The sequence below is a fragment of the Haemorhous mexicanus genome, chromosome 4 (genome assembly GCF_027477595.1).
Source record: "Haemorhous mexicanus isolate bHaeMex1 chromosome 4, bHaeMex1.pri, whole genome shotgun sequence".
Classification (NCBI taxonomy): Eukaryota; Metazoa; Chordata; class Aves; order Passeriformes; family Fringillidae; genus Haemorhous; species Haemorhous mexicanus.
In genome coordinates, this window is record NC_082344.1 from 35,469,155 (window position 1) to 35,490,325 (window position 21,171).

At 39.6% G+C, this 21,171-nt stretch overlaps 1 protein-coding gene across 3 annotated transcripts in view; it reads left to right on the top strand.

Annotated features, from left to right (window-relative positions):
* Positions 1 to 3,016: 3,016 nt before the first annotated feature.
* GLRB (glycine receptor beta) overlaps positions 3,017 to 21,171 on the top strand; it is a 47,302-nt gene continuing 29,147 nt past the window's right edge. For 2 of the 3 annotated variants that reach the window (XM_059844444.1, XM_059844442.1), the window contains exons 1-4: positions 3,115 to 3,222; positions 4,555 to 4,708; positions 15,540 to 15,646; positions 18,188 to 18,255. In XM_059844444.1, the coding sequence (XP_059700427.1) occupies positions 4,587 to 4,708; positions 15,540 to 15,646; positions 18,188 to 18,255 (297 nt within the window). In that variant the 5' untranslated portion in view covers positions 3,115 to 3,222; positions 4,555 to 4,586. The other variant, XM_059844443.1, reaches the window with a different exon arrangement.

The window sequence follows — 21,171 nt, forward strand, 5'->3', positions numbered from 1 at the left end:
AACACTGCAGCCCAGCATGTGCTATGGTTGATTGCTGCAGGAGTGATTCCTTTGCTGAAGCTCACATGGAATGTTTTGAACTGAGGGGTTTTTATGGCTTTGGGGTATTAACCACCACAGAACAGGTCCTGGGATCTTCCCTACCAGCGGGGCTGGGGCTCTGCACCTTCTGGAACATGCCAGCTTCTCCTGTGTGTCCCAGTGCATGGGGCTAAGCCCCAGCCAGGCTTGCTATAGTCGGAGGAAGAGGTGGAGTTTCCTAACAGAAAATAGTTCTGAATTTAATCATCAGCCTTCTCCACTGTCATCTGCTTCTTGCTGCCATGTTCCCCTCTTCTGGTGTGAGGGTGAGGGATGGATATGGGACTGGGAGCCGGAGTAGGGGCTTGTGGGGTCTCAGCTCTGCATGGACAGCTCTGCCCCAGAGCCAGCCCAGGCACATGGCTTAACTGCAGCCTGCCTGGCTGAGGAGATGGAGATTGTGAAGGGTGAAAGATTGTAAATTGTCATCCCAGCTGAAAGCAGAACAAGGAATGAGCTGGCATTCTCTTTTGTGTGCCTAATGTTGTGGTGGGCACAGGGAAGCTGCCAAAGCAATTGCTCCTGTCCTCAAGGCACTCCCCAGTTGCAGGTGACTTATGACCTGGAAGTGGTGCTGAGCCTAGCACATGTGGAAAAGGACAGCAAAACTGAGATGGAGGAGAGGAGGTTTCCTTGGGGTGTGAGCTGGCAGGTGCCATGGGCTGGCAGAGGCTGGGCAGCTGCCCAGAGTCTGCTGCCCACGGCTGGTCCCTGCCGTGCCCCAGCATCAGGTGTTACAACATGTGCTGCTTCAAAGAAGCTGCCATAGAAAAATGCTTTTGCTAAGCTCTTCCCAGGTAAAAGAAACTGTCTTTGAACAAAGTCATGGAAGAAAGTTTACTGACAAGTGTGGCATAGAGCCATATAGAGCCTTATCTGCCCCTTGGGGAAGTTTTTGTTTTGGAGAGGCAACACTTCCAGAGGAAAAGATGAACTGTGGCAATTGCTGAGACTTTCAGGTTCAATAGGTTCCTGCTATTTTATTTGGTGGGTTTGTACCTAGAAAACAAAGACTTTGCCTGTGAGTTGAGCTGTTCTGGGACTTACAGGCATTCTAATGTGGACACAGCAGCACATACAGCAACATCATAGGAGTCCAGGACAGAGTCTAACCTTCCCATACTCAGCAGCCAAAAAACCCCAAAAAATTAGGTGGAGTGCCCATTGTGATCCTCCTGGTACTGCTGTCTTTGTCTCCAGACAGCTGGAGTCACACCTTAGCATTTGTGGGCTGTGAGCTCATTGGAAACAGCTCAAAACCAGCTGCTTCTTTGCATCTCTCTGTGACAGCTCAGGAACATGAGGAGAGGGAATGAACAAAGAAGAACTGCTCCCTGCAGTAAGGCCAGCTTGGTTTTCTTGCTCTCCAAGAGCAGCAGGAAGCTGCTGCCATTGGGAGAACCCTTTGTCTTTCCTGGGAACCCTGGATGTGAGATCAGGACATTGGCTTCCAAGGCTGGTTCCCTGGGGATGCAGCTGCCATCCTTCCCCTCATCTGCCTCTGTGGCACATGCACTTCCTGGTCTTTCATCCCACCACCCTGAAAAATTTCAGACTGTGGTAAAAGGTGTCTGGGGAAGCCCAAGCAATTTGGAAGGGAGGGCAAGCTCCTAGTAGGAAAATGCTGGAGATGATGGAGAAGTGCTGCTGCATGCACAAAATGTACATACAAATGTCTGCAATTTTAAAAATCTCTCTTAAACAAGTCAGACCTCAGTACAAGCTGATGGCAGCACATCTTGTCCTTTCCTTGCTAGCTTTCCATGTGTGTTGTGTGAAGGCTCTCACACAGGCTCATACTGTGACATGCCAAGTTGGAGCACATGGCAACTCAGCCATATCCTACTGTCACCTGCATCCAGAGGCCAGACAGGAATGATTTCCACCCTTATGGCTATATCTAAACAGGAGAGCATCAGCAGTGCTAAGATCATCTTTCTGGCTTCTTGTGGAGCAATAAAAGAGCAAAGGAGGTGGTCCTCATCCCAGGGAGCTGGGCCTATGCCCCAGCCCTACATCAGCCTGGATCTCGTTGTTGCATCACTGCTGTTGCCAAGATAAGGTTGTGCGGAGTGGAAGGTGGGCTGGCAAGCTCTCCCTGCACACCCTGGTGTTCTAGGCTGCCTCCTGCCCCTTCCCCAAGCCTGGCAAGGGACTGCTGGAAGAAGAACAGATCCTTGCCTTTATACAACCTCTTTTCAGTTGTAGAGAGCAGTAAAGTCATGTCTGAGCCTTCTTTTCTCCAGGCTAAGCATGCCCACCTCTCAGCTGCTCTCCATAGGACTTACTATCCAGACCCTCCACCAGAGTCTGGTCTTCGGTCCATAGTTCTCTGGACTCTCTACAGCACTTCAATGTCTTTTCTGTAGTGAGGTGCCCAAAACTGAACACAGGATTTGAGGTGCAGCCTCATCAGTGACGACTACTGTGGGATGATCACTGCCCTGGTCCTGCTGGCCACACTATTGCAGATCCAGGCCAGGGTGCCACTGGCCTTCTTGGTCACCTGGGCACACACTGGCTCATGTTTAGCTGCTGTTGATCAGCAGCCCCAGAGTCCTTTGGGCAGCTTTGCAGTCACTGTCCCCCAGCCTGTAGCCCTGCAAGGGCAGGATGCTGCACTTGGCCTTGTTGAACCTCATACAGTTGGCCTCGGCCCATTGATGCACCATTCCACTAATTGTGCAAGCCTGCACTCCCTCTTCCTCTCATCCTATTCAGTCCCCCTCCGCTAATACTCTTTTATTCCTGCCAACTCTGTTAGATATCTCACAACGCCACCATTGAATGCATTCTCCTCCCGCCAGAGACCAGAGGACGCTTCGCTCCGCCACCCCCTTCTCCACCTCCCACCGTCCCCCCGGTGCCCGTGTCCAGAGGCGGCAGGGCCGGGGGTCCAGGCCGCCCGCCCCGCTGCCCCTCCCGGCGCGCAGTGCCCGAGTGTGGGCGGGCTCCGGGACGTGCTCGCTGGGGAGCGCCGCGACGCCGCACATGCTCACTGGCCGCGGAGGCACCGCCGGAGGTAGGGGCTCTCTCCGCCGCCGGAGGAGCCGCGCTGTCGCTGCGGCCGGGCCGCGGCATGGCCCGCCCGCTCCCGGGCCGCCGCCGCCGCTGAGCGCGGGGGGATCGCAGCGTCCTGCGGTGAGCGCGGGGCGCGGGCGGCGCGGCCGTGGCGGCGGCGGGGCCGCGTGTGCGGGCGGGCCCGCGCCCCCGTGGGGCGGGCGGGGGATCGAGGGTCCGGCCCGAGGGCCCCGTTCCGCCGGGCGGCACGGCCGAGCCCGTCAGCACCTCGGCCAGCGCCGGTGGGGCGGCGGCGGGCGGCGCTGGGGCACGGCCCGGGGGTGCTGCCGGGGCCGCGAGGGGAGCCCCGCTCGTCTCGTCCTCCCGCTCCCCGCGGAGCGCCGGCAGCGCTCGGCAGCGCGGAGGGGAGGCCGCTCCCTTCCCGGTGCCGGGGCCGGTGGGAGGCCTCGGGCCGGGAGGCCAGGCGAGGGGCCGGTGGCGGCAGGGGCAGATCCGCGACCTTTCCCGGCCGGGCCGGGGGGGTGGCGATGCTGCGGCTCCCGGGGAAGGGGCAGCCGAAGCATCCCGGTAACTCCCGGAGGTGGGGGAAAAGAGGGAGAGGCACAGCTCTCTGAAAACAGTGCGGGGGAAAAAACAAATAAATAAAAGTGGAAAATGCAGCAGGTTCTGAGGCGTCTGCGAGATTTCTGTTGGCCCAGGGAAATGCTTGGGAATTATCTGTAGGATGGCAAACAAATGGAAAATGCCTTGGGTGCCGCAGTGCTGTGGCCAGGGGCAGGTGGGGCTGCCTCTGGCCAGACACAGACTCATCTCCTGGCCTTTGGGGTACGTGCTTTTGCCCCAGAGAAGTTTAAATATTACGCTGAGCACGATGCAATAAAGCATAGTATTATGGGTTGTGTTTAGTCATCTTTGCAAGGCCCTGTCAGTGCTGGCTCTGCAGTGGAAATGCTTCATGCAAAATTATTGTGTTTAAATTCTGTACATAAAATTGTATTTATAACCTCTTCTCATACCCAGCGTTGAAATGATTGCTATTTTATCTGTGCAAGGTCACAGAGAGCTTGCAGTTCCTCACCTTGCTTCATGACTGGTTGACATTGTATTTAATGCAGTTGATACATTTCTGGTGAGGAACCCCTTTACAAGCTTCTGAATATTTTCGGTTAGGCAGTCTTTGAAAGACATCACATTTCTTAAACACACTGAAGCAAACCTGCATTTAAAAATTTCCTTACTGTCAGTTTCAACTTTGGGAAGCTGCTCGACTCTCTGGAAATTGCCTAAGTCAGTTTCATGTCAGGGATACATGTGATCAGATTCTCTCTCCCAGGACAACCAAGGACAACAAAAAACCCAACTGCCATGAAATATTTGTTTACTTTTTGCAGGTATGTATTTCCTTTTGCCATATCCAGCCCTACTAACATAAACTGCTTTCTTTTACCACAGACTGAATATTTCTCTGAAGCATAACCTTCAAGATGAAGTTCTTACTAGCGATTTTATGTTTCATCTCATTCTCCTTATGGGTTGAAGAAGTCTATTCCAAAGAGAAGTCGTCAAAGAAAGGAAAAGGGAAAAAGAAGCAATATCTATGTCCATCGTATGTTCCTGCTTTCTTTTATGCTTTTGTATGATGGTGATCCTGCCCTGTTTTTAACAGTGGAAATGATGTGGCAATTGAAGTAGAAAGTGGTGCTTTCTGCTGAAAGGATGGGGTCTGTGGTAGGAGTGGGTTTGACCAGCATCGTTCTCTTTTTGTGTTCCTTCTGCAGCAAGTCTGTTTTAGCGCAAAGGAAAATCTCAGCCACAGTAATTGTTCCTTTTCTTGTGGGGGATTTCAACCCAGTGCCTTGCTATTTATGAGTTCACAATAGCGTGGCCCCATAGAGCTATGCTGTCTAGCATCATGTTGCAGGTGTCTTGGAGAAAGCAAGGAGGGTTCAAAACTGTCATGATGAAACTCAGCTTCTGGTCAGCTAGTTCTGTAAGAGAAGCTTGTCCTACACATATTCTTGTTGCATGTTGAATAGAACTGAGGTCTTCAGCATCTTTCATCAATCATGTATAATTCTATAACTTTTATAGAGGTGTCTGTATTGATTGTTGCTATAAAGTATGCCCTTATGGAATAGTCTCCCTGTAAAAAAACAGAAATTATAATCTGTGATTGCCCAGTTGAATAGAGGATGTGTTCTGGACACCTATGATTAATTGATGTTAAAAATACTCCCTCTTTCTAATGCCTACCACACTTTACACCGTGATCCATAGGACAATATTTTATTTGCGAGTGCTATTTTTATCATCTTCTTGGCCAGCCTTACTCATTTTTTAGTGTTACGTTGTAAATATCTGAGGAAAAGATTGATGGACTATGATAAGTTGCCAGTAAGTGTAGAAAATTACTATGACTGAAATATTAAAATTGTTTAGATAAAGTTAAAATGTATTTCTTATTTGACCATAAAAGAAGAGGTACCGAATGTTAGACTGGTTATTTAACATTAATCAACTTTTTCCAAAGAAAAAACAAAGTAAAAGTGGAATAATCAGACAGAAGCATTGTTCAAGTAATGTTTTTTAAAGTTTCTTTTCAAATATTGACAGTGACGTTTATTTATAACCTCGAATTTTAGAATGTTTCTACATATGGTGCATGTCTTCCTTCTCTTTTTTTTATATCAAGCCTAAAAAATTACATTTGTCATTAGATTTGAATACAATGAGATATGTCTCAAATGTGATCATGACTCATCTGAAACTACCCCTACCCGTGCTTTCCCTTTTAAAAGTGAAGTTGAGTTCTGGATGAGGCTTTTGGTCTGAGCTACTGTGAGAGTTTATAGCAAGGAGAGAAAAGTCAGGGTTCCCAGCACAGGCATCAGAACAGAAGCCCTTGGAAAGTGAGTTAGGCAGCTGGGAACTGAATCCAGGTCTTCCATGGTCTTGTTTAAATAGCCAGCATTTCCCCCTGTTCTTGACTTAGTCTTAGCAGAATTCAAAACAGCAATGTCATTTTATCTTTGTGAGTAGATTTTTCTTGTTTCTTTTTATTTTAAGCCTTGTATTTCTTGGTACCATTAAATATGATGTCATTTGCCACCAATACACTTGAAAAAACATTGAATACATGCTATCATTTTCAAAGTGATACTTTTCCAGTTGAATCTGTCTGCAAAAATATTGGTGAATCCATCGTGCAGTGCTGCTGGCAAGACTTGCCATAGCAATGAGTCCTGTTTGATCTCCTGAATAATGACCAAGTTGTCTATATCTCATTTGGCTGAAGTTCACAGCTTGAGAGACAACCACTTGTAATAGTGGGGTTGCTGTTTCTGTGGCTGGCATCTAGAAGACCTGTCATGTGAATGAGCAATGAAAATCAACTCTGTCTGGCAGAAAAATTGCCCCGTACTCTCTTAACTCAGGCTGCTGTTGGCAAACTTCCAATCATCAGTATTTTTTAGATGATCTTTCACAAAACTCCTTGATTTGGTGGCACTCTGTGTTGTAAAAGAGGTTGCCTACTAGTAGTAATTTTTTCTTTGTGAAAAAAGCAATCTTTCCTCAGAATCTAACCAAAACACAATGCAGTGGAGAGGGAATCAAGTGACACTATAAGGGTTGACTAAAACTACTCAAGGAAGTGTCTAAATGAAAAATTTCCTAGTAATCATGAAATATTTTAGAAGAATGCATCTTATTTTTTAACAAAAAAAATTTTTGTATAATTTATAATATTGAATGATACAAATTCCTAATGTAAATGTACCTTTATAAATTAAACTCTTAATCCACCTTTAATTTGCATTGGTTACTGGTGCAATAAAATTTAAAGCCTAATTGTAACACATTATTGCCTTTTACCTCCTTGCAGCATGTGAAAAGCTAAATTTTAATTCTTCAAGAGAACAAAAAACTGCATTAGTAGTTGTATATGGAGCAGTCTTCTCTTGCAAACTTTATAATGAAATTCAAATCTATGCAAATCATTATTTACATTAAACTTGTATTGAATCTCATATTACTGCCTGAGTATCTTAATTTGATCTTACGAAATGGATGGCTACAAGACTGGCTTGGGACTTTATCATGAATTTGTTTGGATAAAAATTAAGCATACTTTAACTTTTCCTTTTATGGCTCTCCAGAATACAAGCCTTTTGCCAAATGTGCCCCTCTGGCATAAAATTAACTACTCTTAGGATAAGATGAAAAAAAGCTGATTAGAAACCTCATAAAAAGTTCATTATTGTCTCATAAACAGATGTTTGCTTCCTTAAATCAGGAAAATTCAATTTTCTGTCTTAGAGCAAACCCTGGTGATTATTCATGATGCTGTACTTCTCAGTGCATTGTGTGACAGTGGCTTGATTTGACATCTTATTTTCATTTATTCATGAAACTTTTTTTCCCAGGTTTCTATTGAAGGCTTTCTTGAAGCTGATGCTTAATCATTTGGTTCTTACTTTGATTTAATGCTTTCTCAGAACAGGTGTATATTTCACATCCTACATTTGCATCATTTTCCTTCTTACCTCAGGCTTTCCAAATGAAACATAGAATAATTATACTTCTGTCTGATTCCTGAATCTTTGTTGATTAACAAAGAAAATGACATTTTGGGCCTAAAGTGTTGTAATAGAGAGTTTTACACCATAAATCTGAGAAACTGGCTTCCACAGATACAAACTGCAATGAAATACAAAGCTTTAGTAACAAAACTTTTGCCTTTTGTTTCCATGGCAAATCTTAAAAAAAAAATTGGGCCCACCCCTTCAGGGAAAAAAAAAAAAAAAGTGTATTACTGTTTACAAAGCTTACTTTGAAATTTCACATACTTAATACAGATGATTTTATACAGCTGCAGATGGATTAAATCAGTTGATCTCTTTCCAACTCACAGACTGCCCATACTTGCATGACCTTTGTTACTTAGTTCTTATTAACTTCTTCATAATTCGTCATAATATCTTGCTTCTCTTAAACATGTGGGACAGTTAGCTGTGACTTCGAGCACTGCTGAAAAATATTTTTCCTTTTGTGTACACCATAATAAACACTTCAGTTGTTTTATGGTGTTTGAGCTGCTGCTGTTATCCCCACAATCCTTAGCAGCCTGGAAGGTCTCTACTCAAAACTACACACAAGATCTCTAGACAAATTAAATCATAAGGAAAGGGAGGTTTGGTTATTACAGTGTTAGGGAAGGAATAGATAAGTAAGAGTGTCACATAGCAGCTAACAAAACCAGTAATGACTGTGGTCATCATCACAGCTATAGTTTTAAGATGACTCAGCTGTTCACTTGCACAGCTTTCACTTCTGAAGATCTCTCAGTGTCCCTAATGCCACAGCAATGCTGAGAGCAAAACCTCAATCGCTCAGTCTCATCCTTTGGTCTGAATAGCAGGACTGTGCTTTGAAAACAGCATCCCTCTTCACCTTTATGCATTTGTCCACATGGAGATTTATATCCTTGTAGATGATTTACTAAATACTGTATAATATCTACAGAGATCTTTTTATATGCACAAAGCAGGACTACAAATCATATTTGGCTTGTATTGAATAAAGCATATCAGCTACTTCAGAAACTGTGAAATGACCCTCTAAGCCCTCCAGAAAACATGGCTTGTGCCATCTGCCAGGGCAGAAGCTTAGAAAGGTCACAGATGCGAAGGTTCAATAAACAGCTTCTTTTAAAAAACAACAACAAAAGACTGTGGAACTAGGGAAAAAAGGCTTTGGTCTGTTTAAAGCAGAGTTGTAGGAAACTCTGTCCTCAAATTTCTCTTGGTTAACTTTAAGCTTCTGACATGCTCTTCCTATTAAGACTAAAGTAAAAGTTCAAAATATATTTTATGTTCTCTCCATGAACTGTAACTTTTTTATCAAGTGTTTGGTTGTACATCATCTCTCTATTTGTAGTAGGTGATCAACCCCAAAATGTAATTGGTGGGAAAGTGGCATCATGTCTCTCTTCATTCCCATCATCTAGAAGGCACTGTTGATGGTCTGTGAACATTTTCATTTGTGAGTGTGGCGGAAGGGTTTATACACTTTGTGGGAGGAGGTGGAATGAAGTTAAAAGGAAAGCTTGAAATTGGTTGTGGAAGAAGATACATCTGACAGTCATTCCAATGATAAGTACTTTGCAGAGCCCAGGTCTTGTTCCTATAAAAATTCTTCTGCCCTGTAGTAACAGGAGTTGGTCAATGCTTTTATTATTCTATATCATGTAACTCTTATGGAAAGCTGCGATCCCAGACAGATAGGGCCACATTCCAGAAGGTTTGCAAATTTGTTTTCAAAATGGTCAAATGTGGTAGGCAGTAAAAGATAAAGCTGTATAAGCAAAACCCGGGCTGTCTTGTAAAGCAGTAGTTAAGCATGATAGACAGGTTCTTGTTCAGTAGCTTTCCCTCTCGGTGAGCAACGTTTGCTCCGTTCTCAACACCGGAGTGGCAAGACACCAAAATTGTGTGGAAAAGTTACAGAATTTGTATTTCAAATACAACCTCCAGACCAAGAAAAAACTTGGATCTGTGGGTTGATCATCTTTATCTAAGCCCAAGCAAAACCATGGGTCTAAATTCTGTTGTCAAGGTAAATGATATAGAATGTATCTCAGCTTACATTTTCCTCTTATATGTCCCCTTATACCACCATGCAGGTGGTTAGATTTTACCAAGCTCCTTCTATTGTCTCCATACTTACAGCATTTGGAAAGAAAATATTGGGGTCTGGAACCGATGTAGATAAATTAATTCCAAAATTTTGCTTAAACGTGTGGATGCTTATCCTGTTTTACATCTGTGTGCTATATCAAGACACCACAAGACACCCATTATGCACAAGGGTCACAGGTGGTGACTTTGGTGGGATGCAGAGTTGCCTAAGTTAGGAGCAAGCAAGCTAACTTTAGCAAAAAACCACATTGCTGAGAGCAGTACTAGTTCAGGCTGGGTGAAATACCATGCTAAGCTGGTTCTGTTGGTTTGGGGGCTGTCAGCTCTGTGGCAGGTAGATGAACCTGCTTGCTTTTCTCAAGTTTAGTGAATAGTAAGGCACTTCAGATTCCCATATAAACACTCCTTAAGGTGTCTAACCCTGGGAATGTTGAATTGTGAAACCAGAACTGGATTTAAGAGGTTTAAGACAAGCACTGAAGTAGTGACACTAACAGCCTTTGGCACTACCTAACTGCAGGAGGGTTGTCTGCATGTCCACATTAGGAGACTCTTTCTTCTATCTACAACGTGAGATGAAAGACAAGCTGTTTCACCCCCTCAACTCACAGTTCACAATTCAGGGTGCCTAATCTGGGTTTCTGTTTCAAAATTAGCTATGAAGGAACCTTTCTCTTTTTTCCACTGCACTGCCCTACCTCCAAATTTTGGTACTGAACTTACCTATCTCATTTTAGGTGTTTAACTATCAACTGCATTCATGAAGGCAAGTAAATGGTGGCTCAAGAGTTCCATAGTTTTAATGTAATTAGTGATACCACTTTTAATTGGAGTAATTGTAATTAATCATTTTAGGAATAGACATGTCACCTTGCACAGTTTGAAAATGTAGCTATTAACCATACTAGAGATAAGAGAGATCACTCAAAAGAGTTATATAGTATGTCAATGATATGTATTAACTTGGTTTTGTGCTTAGAGTTATTGCACTCAAAAAATCAAATGCCTGTAAATCAAAACACTGATAGTTTATATCAAGAAAATTGTACTTAAAATATTTGGTGGGATAATAGATATTATGTTTTCCATACTTATTTTTACCTTTCTCACATGTACACAGCCATATTATATGACTAAAATGTCAGTTTCCATCAACAGTTTCCTTCATGCATTTTTATCCCTCAGTAATTTAGAACTATGAAAAAGCTTTCCTTCCTGTTTGTGTAGAATATTGTTTTTATTCTTTCCTCCTATAGCACTGCATGTGGAAAGGACTCCTTGTAACTTCAGTGAGCTCTGAGAGAATAAATGTCATGATGACCTATAGAGATATAATGTCTTCTGACACATTTGCCTAACACAAATGAAAAGCTATATAAATTTCAAACCAAGTATAATACATGCTTCCTTTTGTCATATATATCTGCTCATCTAAAATTCTGGATTTTGATTAGTGAATTATGAAAATAATTACCTGTTTCCATCAATTTAAGATGTTGATCATGATCTTCAGAGGCAGTGATAAAATGTGTAGAGCTTCAGTGGAAGAGGAGATGAACACCTTACTGTATGTCCTGTGAAATACAGTATGTAAAGAAATTCTCACAGATTAAAATAAATGTATTAAAATTAAAATGCATGCTGCAACTGGTGTAAATTGAAGTAACCAGCTTTTTACAAGTGGGAAAATTGGAGGCTGAATTAGAAAAAATGGTAAATAACTTCTCAGTTGGTGTGTTGTTATGTGGGACTCAGCCTTTAGCGCACTGAAGCAAGATTCTTCTAGAAAGACAAAACTCAGCTCAAATCCTTTTTGTCTTATGTAATATACAGATATGCTTCTCATTAATTCATTCCATAATGGCTAATTAAGCAGGGGTGGTTGTGGCTGTAGGTAAATGTCTCACATTAATAGTTCCAAAAGCACCTAACACATCCCATTAACTCTCTCATTAGGTCTTTTTGCTCATCTGTCACTCTGAAAGTGTGGTTAACTTCTTAACTCACCCCAAGGAACACATCTGATGTATTGATTTGCAGGTGAAATGTAGGCATTTTGGTCAGCCAGGCTCTCAGAAGGAAATCCAGTTATTGTGGTGAAGTTTCCTTATGTGCTGTTGTTCAATGATGGTAGTTTAATGACCGCATGCTGTAAAAGAACCACAGTGAAAATATGACTGATACTCAGCAGAACTTTTTTTTCCCAGTAGCTATTTCACTGACTTCATTCAAAGTGACCTTTAAAAGTAGCAATTACTGAATCTCAGTGCTTGTCCTCTTAACTCAAAGCAGCCAGTGTCGTTGTATTTCACTTGGTTCTTAGATTAGCAAGGACAAATGCACTTACACACTTGTGTAAGTGCAAAACACAACCCAACGACTTGTGGAAGATGGGATTGTGGTGTTCTTTACCAGCAAGCTATGCTGTCATTGTTCTTCCCATCACTGTCTTCCCAGTGCAATAAGTCTCCTTTGCCCAATTTTTGGATGGCTTTTGAACAAACAACCTGAACAGATATTTGTATTAATTTACTTCTGCAGTGCAACTCAGATCTCACAAAGCTACCACTTTATTCCTCTTACTCAAAGAGACAAATAAACCGTTCAGCCGTATTTGGCATTCTTTTGCTGTTTGTTGCTCACTCATTTAATTTCCCAAACCTTTTTCTCTTTTCCTCATTGCTTTTTATGAGCATCTGTATTTCATTTATATGCCCATGTTATCCTGTGTAGTTCAGATTACTGTTTTCACTATTTAATGAACTTTTTTTGTATAAACCATGACAAAAATAAAAAAAAAGTATTTAAGTTTGTTCATTAGTTGTTGCTTTGATTTGTCTTCATATTGCATTGTACTGGACATACATAATTTAGAAAGAAATCTTGTTTTCAGTATTAAGGAGATTATTTATAAATGTAGTTTTTGTAGACATCTGATGTAGATGTTTTAGATGTTAACATGTGAAGCTTGCAAAGAAGCAGTGGCATGAACCTTTCTGTATCAGATAAAATGCAGCATACAGAGTGTTTGCCTGCCTTTTTAATGGCTAAATGAACATTCTTTTCTGAATTGCTCTTTTTAGAAAATGGAAAATAATCTTTATCTTTTGTATTCCTTTTGTCCAGCTAGTGGTAAGAGCAAAAAAAGCAGACAAAGCTGGTTTATGATATTTCTGTAGCAACCTCTTCATTGGTAAAGGTTATCACTGAAAAACAAACACATCTCAAAATTACAGAATTGGAATGGAATGGAATGGAATGGAATGGAATGGAATGGAATAGAATAGAATAGAATAGAATAGAATAGAATAGAATAGAATAGAATAGAATAGAATAGAATAGAACATTTCAGCTGGAAGGGACCTACAATGATCATCTAGTCCAGCTGCCTGATCAAATGAGGAAATAAACTAATTCTTTTGCATAATGATCCAATTCTAAGTAAAATATAAAAACTTATCGACTCAGCCCTGGGAGGACTGTTTGAAAGAGAATTTTTCAATTAATAAGAAAAGAGTTAGAACACATATTCCGTTTTTAATTGCTCTAATATTAAATTAGCATAGGCTTATTGTATACAGAACATGCAGATCTGTATACATAACAGGAAGTTAATATATGTTGCTAAAAGTAAATGCTTCCTTGTTTTATTTGAAGACCAATTATCTCTGGAGAAGTTCTGCTGGAACAATTAGTTCACCTATGTGGTTTTTACAAGATCACAGAGGTTATAGTGTGCTTAGGGTGGGGAATTATATACTGCAGCCACTTAATGCTGCTCCACAGGTCTTTTCTCTTCCTGTATGTTACAGTTTAGGATACCCTCCTGGATACATATTTCTTGGTAGGTACATCTCTGTAGTTTTTGGAATGAATACTTATCCTGCTCATTACTTTTTAGTAGTCAAAATTTCAAGGAGAATTTAGTGCCTTTTTATTGCCATAATTTTTTCCTCATTTATAACATCAAGCAAATACAAGAAAAGCTAAGCTAAGCTGGCTAACTAAGCAGATATGCAGCTTTAGGTTTCAGAAATATCCTGAATGCAACGAAGAAAACAGAAATCTGATTATTTTTTTCCTGAACAATAAAATTCTCAATGGGTATCAAGGAGACTATGATATAATAAAATGCATTTATGTTTTCATAATTGTTGACATGTTTTTAATAATAGGAAACTCCTTCATAGTTTTATTTATAAACGTTTTAGTTGTGAAATGTTAACTGAGAAGATTGAATCTCTTTGGGAAGGCATAGTGAGTGCTACCAAGTCAGCAAATCTGATTCCCTTTGCCCTTATGGTTTGAGTTAAACCAGTTTTTAAAAGTAAGGTGATTAATAAAGGCTCTTCAAGGGCTAGGCTCTGGTCTCATCTCCAGTTTTCAATCAAATGCCAATGTCATGCTATGCTGACATTAATTAATTAATTAATTAATCAATAAAGAAAATGCTGAACAGGAGCTACCATAATTGGACATTTTAATATCAGGAGGTCTAATAGATTCATGTGGTTTTTTGTTGGTTTTTTTTTTTTTTTAACTGGTCAAAAGCCCTCTATAGAGTAAATGTTTTCTTCAGAAAATGTTTGAATAAGACAGAAATCCCAGAGGACATGAAGGAAACTGAAGGATGAGAAGAAAAAAAACTTAACTGAGTTGTACAGAATAACCTGTAGGTCTGTCAAACTGACATTGGTGTAGGAGACAATAATGAAAAAAAGAAATTACAGGGTGAAGAAGGCAACAGCAGCTGATGCTGATTGTGGAAAACATTAAGGAAATGAACTTGATAATTTTTTAAATACATTTGTCCATTAGTTTGCAAGAGGTGATAATGTTGACGCATATGAATTATACTCATGTAGGGTGTTTCTCTTATCTTTACATGGCATCCTGGTTACTGAATTGTAATGACAGAAAGCTAGCAAAGTAATCATAAAAGGGATGGAAAAGTGATTATGATACAGAATTCAAAACTGGAAACAGTCACTGAACAGGTTCTGGAAACATACAAATTTATTTACATACCATTATGAGCCTGCTTGGTGTTCAAGAACCTGGGGAGGGCACTGACGCACCCATATTGCTTTTTGTTACACTCAATTTCATGTACTCTTGTAGCTACATTTACAGGTTCTTTTTGATTGCAGCAATGGTTTTCACACCCAGCACAATAACAGCAAGGTAATGAAGATGTTTAAATTCCCTCTGCAAAACCGGAGAGTCCAAGGCCTTGTTTTCTGTAGTAAAGCTTTTATTAGCACTTGACAAAGAGATTATGCTGTCCTCCAGCTCTGGGTGGAATAGCTGGCATGTGAGAGCAGGAGACTGCCAAAAACCTCTGCATGGTTTGGCACCTACAAAGTGGGTGTCAATTTACTAAGGTTCCTAATCTGACAGTCACTAAATATAGTCCAGGTGGCTGCGTTCTACTGATGAAGAAATCATGTCCCTCTGCATATTTTTGTTAGGAGAGAAGAGAACAATTAGTGATTTGCAGTTTATTTGCTTCCAAGTTTACAGCTAAGAGTATGTCAGAGAGCATTTGTGTTTATTACACGAGTTTCTTGAAAAATACTGAAACTTCTCAAGCAAAGAAAAAGTGTACAGTATGGCACCTGAAAATAATGGACATTTTTTACTTGTGAAATAGCATTTATAGCATTACTTTAAAATCACTTCAGTTTAAGCATGCAATTGTTTCTGTCTTGATAGTACCTAATGAACTTTTTTTTACAGGCAGCAATCAGCTGAAGACCTTGCAAGAGTACCTGCTAATTCTACCAGCAATATCTTGAACAGACTATTGCTCAGCTATGATCCCAGGATAAGGCCTAATTTCAAAGGTTTGTCAGATATATTTCAGCCTTTTTTTTTTTTAATCTTTGGATTTTAACTTTTACTCTTTTCACACAGACAAAAAATACGTAGATATAATACTCACAAGCTAAATTTCTGGTTTTTTTTTTTTTTTTTTTAATGGAAGCCTCCCTAGATAGTGTGAAACTGCAGAAGATATTTATCATTTTGAGCTTTCATAATAGTATGTGATTCATTTTCATAATAGTATGTGATGCTTTATTACTATTGGTCTTATTTTATAAAAGACTTTTTAAGTGCAGAAATAGAATTTGTAGAATAAGTTTAAAAATATATATTTTTATCTTTACATTTCAGTTAGATTCTGCTTTGCAGCATTTTAAACCAGCAGATTTCTCTATAGACATCCTTTAAGATGCCTATAAAAAGTTGGGGTCAGCAGTATCACTATTAGAAAACTGTGCAATTATTAAATCCTTTAAAGATATTTTAGTTATAAAGCTTACACACTTCAGGAATCCATATAGGTAATGCACTGAAACACATTTTCTGCTATTAAAACATCTCCCTGGTAGTCAGATGTTGCAGAATTTTCTGTGTAGAGAGTGTGAATCCTTACACGAGATGAAAAAGTTGAAATATATATACTCTCTGCAAAACCTCTAAGAATGCACACAAGTTAGGCTGTAAATTAGACTTTTCAGAAATTAGATTATTTACCTTCTGTAAATAATATGCTACTAAAAAGCTGTAGACAATTTTATTGCATATAGGCAATGCAGTTTACATAAACCAGCTCTTTCATTTTAAAACTCCTCATATAATTACATGAGCTTTGAGAGATATTTTAACACGAATATCACTAGTATGAAAAATTTGGAAATCTTAAATGTTTATTGTGCTTTTGAAGAGGCTATTTTCAGTTCTATTTAACAGTTTTATAAACATATTAAACTCAGTTCTCAGTAAGTGTACTGCTTCTTATTCTCTGTAGAACCATATTTATATGTTTTCAGCACCAAGTCTTGTCACAAAGAATTAATGTCCAGCCTCTTCTCTACCTGTTCTTCAGCATAATCAGCTTGTAATCATAAAGCATGGTGCAGATTTCTTTATCTTTTTGATGACCCTTCTGGCAGTCTGGTAAGAATCAAGACAGAAGGGAAAGGGAGGGCATGTAATGTTAACTCAGAGGGAGGTGGAAGAAAAAGAACATTTTCTGACAAGTAGTTTGCCCATGTTAAAATGTTCCTCACACATGAGTGATTTTCTTGGATGGCACATCCTATTCAAATCTGGAAGAGAGAGTACACTCTTGGCTACTAGTGATGTGATGGGTGCTCTGTCGCATGCATCATGCATTAAAAGAAGTATTGGGCTAATTGCATAACCAAAAGCATCACACTTTAATAGTCTGATTTAAAACCCAAACCAAACAAATTGGTTTAACTGAAGAAGTGAAATTTTATCTTCATAAATTTCTGGTGACCAAGAGAATGAGTTTGAATTTATGTACTAAATGTACATAAAAATATTTTATGCAGACAAATATGCTATTGGAAGAAACATATATTACTTAGCACTATATTTGCTTAGTCTGTCAAAACAGTATTCATATATTCTTATATCTCTTTTGTTGCTGAAAGTAGGAAGAAACCCACTGAGTATTTGTAACAGTAAATGATATATCTGCATCTAGTGGACGTCCTGACACTCACACCATGGAAGTACTAAATAAAAGTAATGGTCCATAATTAGTTCTCTAAATTATCAGGCCACTTCTCCTTGCTCTGTGATAACTCTCTGTTAACACCAGATTAAATGACTGCCAATCAATTGCCGCAGGGTGACAGAGGGCAGATGTAGCAGCTGTCATACCATCCCTCTTCAACTACAGGAATCCTGGCTGTGGAAAAGAGAAAAAAATCCAGGCCATCTTAATATCTTTACAGCTGCTGACTTCTAGAAATTTTTCTTGGCTAATTGGTAACCAGTTTCAGCTCTTTCACACCAAGGCTGTATAGCTGTGAAAGATGCATGCAATAATTTTACCTGCCTGTATTCATATGTTACAGGCAGGTAAATGCTTATGTACTTTACTTGCACAAAGAGGTATCCTCTTAAAGCATAAGGAAATATCTCATCATAAATCATAAACAGGTAATTTTGGATGATAGTGTCATTATGACCTTGACAGTTAAAAGTGTCTGCTGCTAGAAATATGGATTGCCTCTATCCATTACACTGTGTGCAAAAGTAATACTGGCTTATTCATTCTGAGATAACACAAAATCACAGAATTCAAGCACTATTAATTTTGATGTATGGTTAGTGGAATTCTGTAAGATTAGCTCTCTGGACTAAGGATTTTTATTTTTCCCTTTTTTCTTATAGCTAGGTTAAAAAGAGGTTTAGTGATTTCTATTGACTTTGATAACTGTATATATACTGACTTAAAAAGATAAAGTTACATTGTGACATTGTGGTACCAGTATAAAGGAGCTTTAAATGAAGGATAATGTACCTTTACTGGATGGTGTAGCTCACTAGAATTCTTTTTTTTTAAGGAATTCCAGTTGATGTCGCAGTTAACATCTTCATTAACAGCTTTGGGTCAATTCAAGAGACAACTATGGTAAGAGTGAAATTAAATTCATTAGTACACATGGAGATTTTCTTACTAAATTAAACTTCAGACTGAGGATTATGAACTATAAAATAGAAATATTTTTTGTGGTTGCAGACACTGAGAATTAAGTTTATGGGGTTAGTGATTGTCTGACTGTGCTTTATGCCGTAGACCTAAACTTATTAATGTATTGCACTCCATATGTGTCCACAGATTATTGTAGCTTTAGAATCTGATATACATGAAAGGAAATCCATAGTTTCTAAGATGCAAGAGCTGGACTAATTTCCATAAGTTATTAAGTTCATTGGAAAAACCCATTTGACAGTATGAACTGAAAATCTTCCTGAGAATTATTACATAGGTTGCTTGGTGTGTTATTCAAAAAGCCCCAAACCACTAAGACTGTATATGAGAGAAAAAGACCAGACATGCATAAGGATGAAATGTATACATTATTTTATGTGGATCTGAAGATGTAAATAAATCATGATGGAATACAAGGAGCAGTAGTAAAGGAATAGACTATCAATGACCATAGCCTACTGCTGTTTATTTACTGCGTGGGAAAGATAAACTGGGGAATGAAGTTTATAAAAATGTGTTTCCAGTTCAGCCAGAAAATCTCAACATGTCAATAACAGGATGAAATAATCCTCATTGCAATTTTGACTTCTTTTGTTTCTTTGGGAAATAAAATCAATTTCAAAATATGAATTGGTTCAGCAAAGCATTTTCTGATATTTTTGGACTTGCGGATCTTTTTTTGTCATGGAGTGTCCAATATTTGCTATCAAAAATATTGCCAAAAAATGCATTTAGTTATTGAAGATGTTCTGACCTGATCAGGTTTTCCTTTTGTGTAAAAAAGAGGATAGTGCTCCGTGTTGTGCCAGTACACGGAAGCCTCAGCCAAGACATGCATTGAGTGGGAGTTCTGAGGCATTCCCTGATCCATTTGGTGACCTGCTGCATCTAAGGCATTGAGGCAGTTCCCAAAATCAAGTTGCTTTTTTTTGAACCTGTGACTAAGGCAGCATTCTGACACATAATGGCAGAGAAGCAGTAAACCACAATATAATAAGCAATATAATATAATGAGCAATATAATATAATAAAATAAAATAAATAAGCAATAAAACACATTTTTGTTATTGCTGGAAGTAAGTGCCCTCTTAAAATTCAGAACAAGCTTACATGTCACCCTAATGAAATTTCAATAGGACTTCAGAGCCACTCCAAGTTGAATATAAATGGTGGCTGGAACAGTTTTGAGCAGCTTGGCCAGAAATTTCTGTTCCTTTAGCTAGCAGAGATTTATGTTTGATTGAGAATGATAGTAAGTCAACTAATGGCATTAGCAGGAAGTGACATTAAAACAAAAAAATGTAAGTTTGCCCAAAGACCACAAGATTTATTTCTGAAAACAAAAAGAGCACTCGAATTTAAAGAGGGGCAGGGAGGAAGAGCAGGAAAGTAGGACTGAGATAAGTGTCTTAAGATATCCAGTATATTGGGCCAGATGGCCCTTTCAAGTTTCTGAAATTAGTTGCATGCTTTAAAAAATGACTTTTAAAGAGGCTTTTTTACAAATCACCCAGATTCAGATAGTAACAAAACATGAATGTGAGAGATTTGCTTCCCCCAGGCCCTCCAAAAAAAAAGGAAGTATGCTCTCTACAGCCATGTATGTATGCCTGTCTGTGCCTTCCTGATATGGTCACTCACAAATTTACTAGGATCTGCTGTATGATAAGTCATGCTCTCCTCCGTAATTCAGAATATTAGACACCATCCTTACTTTATTTTATGCTTTCATTTAGATTTCTGTGTCTAGCTGATCACCACGATAGCTAAGCATGTTTATGTCAAATTTGGGTTACTTCTTGATTGCCTTAGTCTAATACGGGAAGCACTGACAAAATTAACAGTCAATCTGTTCTTCCATGTATTATTTAGGAAAATAATAACTCTTTCTGCTGCAGTGGGCATTGGATATTCAGGAATCACTATTCTCTTGAGGATAGGTTTGTACTTGTCTTCAAATGGTCTGTGTAATACACTGGACAGTAGAAATGAATCACTTAGACTAGGAAAAGACTTGTACTTCTGGAATCACAGGAAAAATATTTCCTGGAGGTGAGGCACAAAGTCTGTGAAGGATCAGAGGGGTCTCTTGTGCTCAGAAAGGAGACATTTGCAGAAGTACCAGAACTGCTGAAAAGGTTCCTTGGTGTTGGAGAAGAGAGGGGCTAGCTGCATCTCTGCTATCTCTGGTGTTGGTGAGAATCATGAGGAGTATTGATTTATAGACTATCTCTAAAATTACCAGAAGCTACTAAACTGGTTGGAGTGATATCAAAATTTTTGAAATAATATATTTCTAAGTTTTTCAGACAATGAATTATTGTAATGATGCTTCGCTCTCTAGCCACTGCTGGCTGTAGTAATTGAACTCATAAATTTTTGCAAAATCTATGTTGGGGTAAAGCCATACTAAATCAATGATTCCTTCTTTTGTGTGATGGAAGTGTGGGGGAAAATGACAATGGTTACCAGATGACTGGAAGACAGGTTATGGTAGAAGGCCCAACAAACAATTGTGTAGAGTGACAGTGAGAGAAGGCCCTGCTTGCTGTCCTTCTGGTCCTGTGATAATTACATTCTTAGCTGTGCAGTTGGCTCATCCTCAACAAAGAGTTGGGATTAGCTCCTTCTGAGGTAGAGTCCACTTAGATTTAAGAAAGGAGGGAATTTATTTATAGAAAATCATTGAAGTTACTTTGTTTCAAATCAAGACAGTACCCATTTTATGGGTCCTATGCCCAGAATCCAACATCACTTTAATCAAGCCTTTGTGAAGAATCTGAAGAGCAAATGCTTGCTCTGTGTTTAGAAAGGATAGTGTTCATGTTGTGTTTC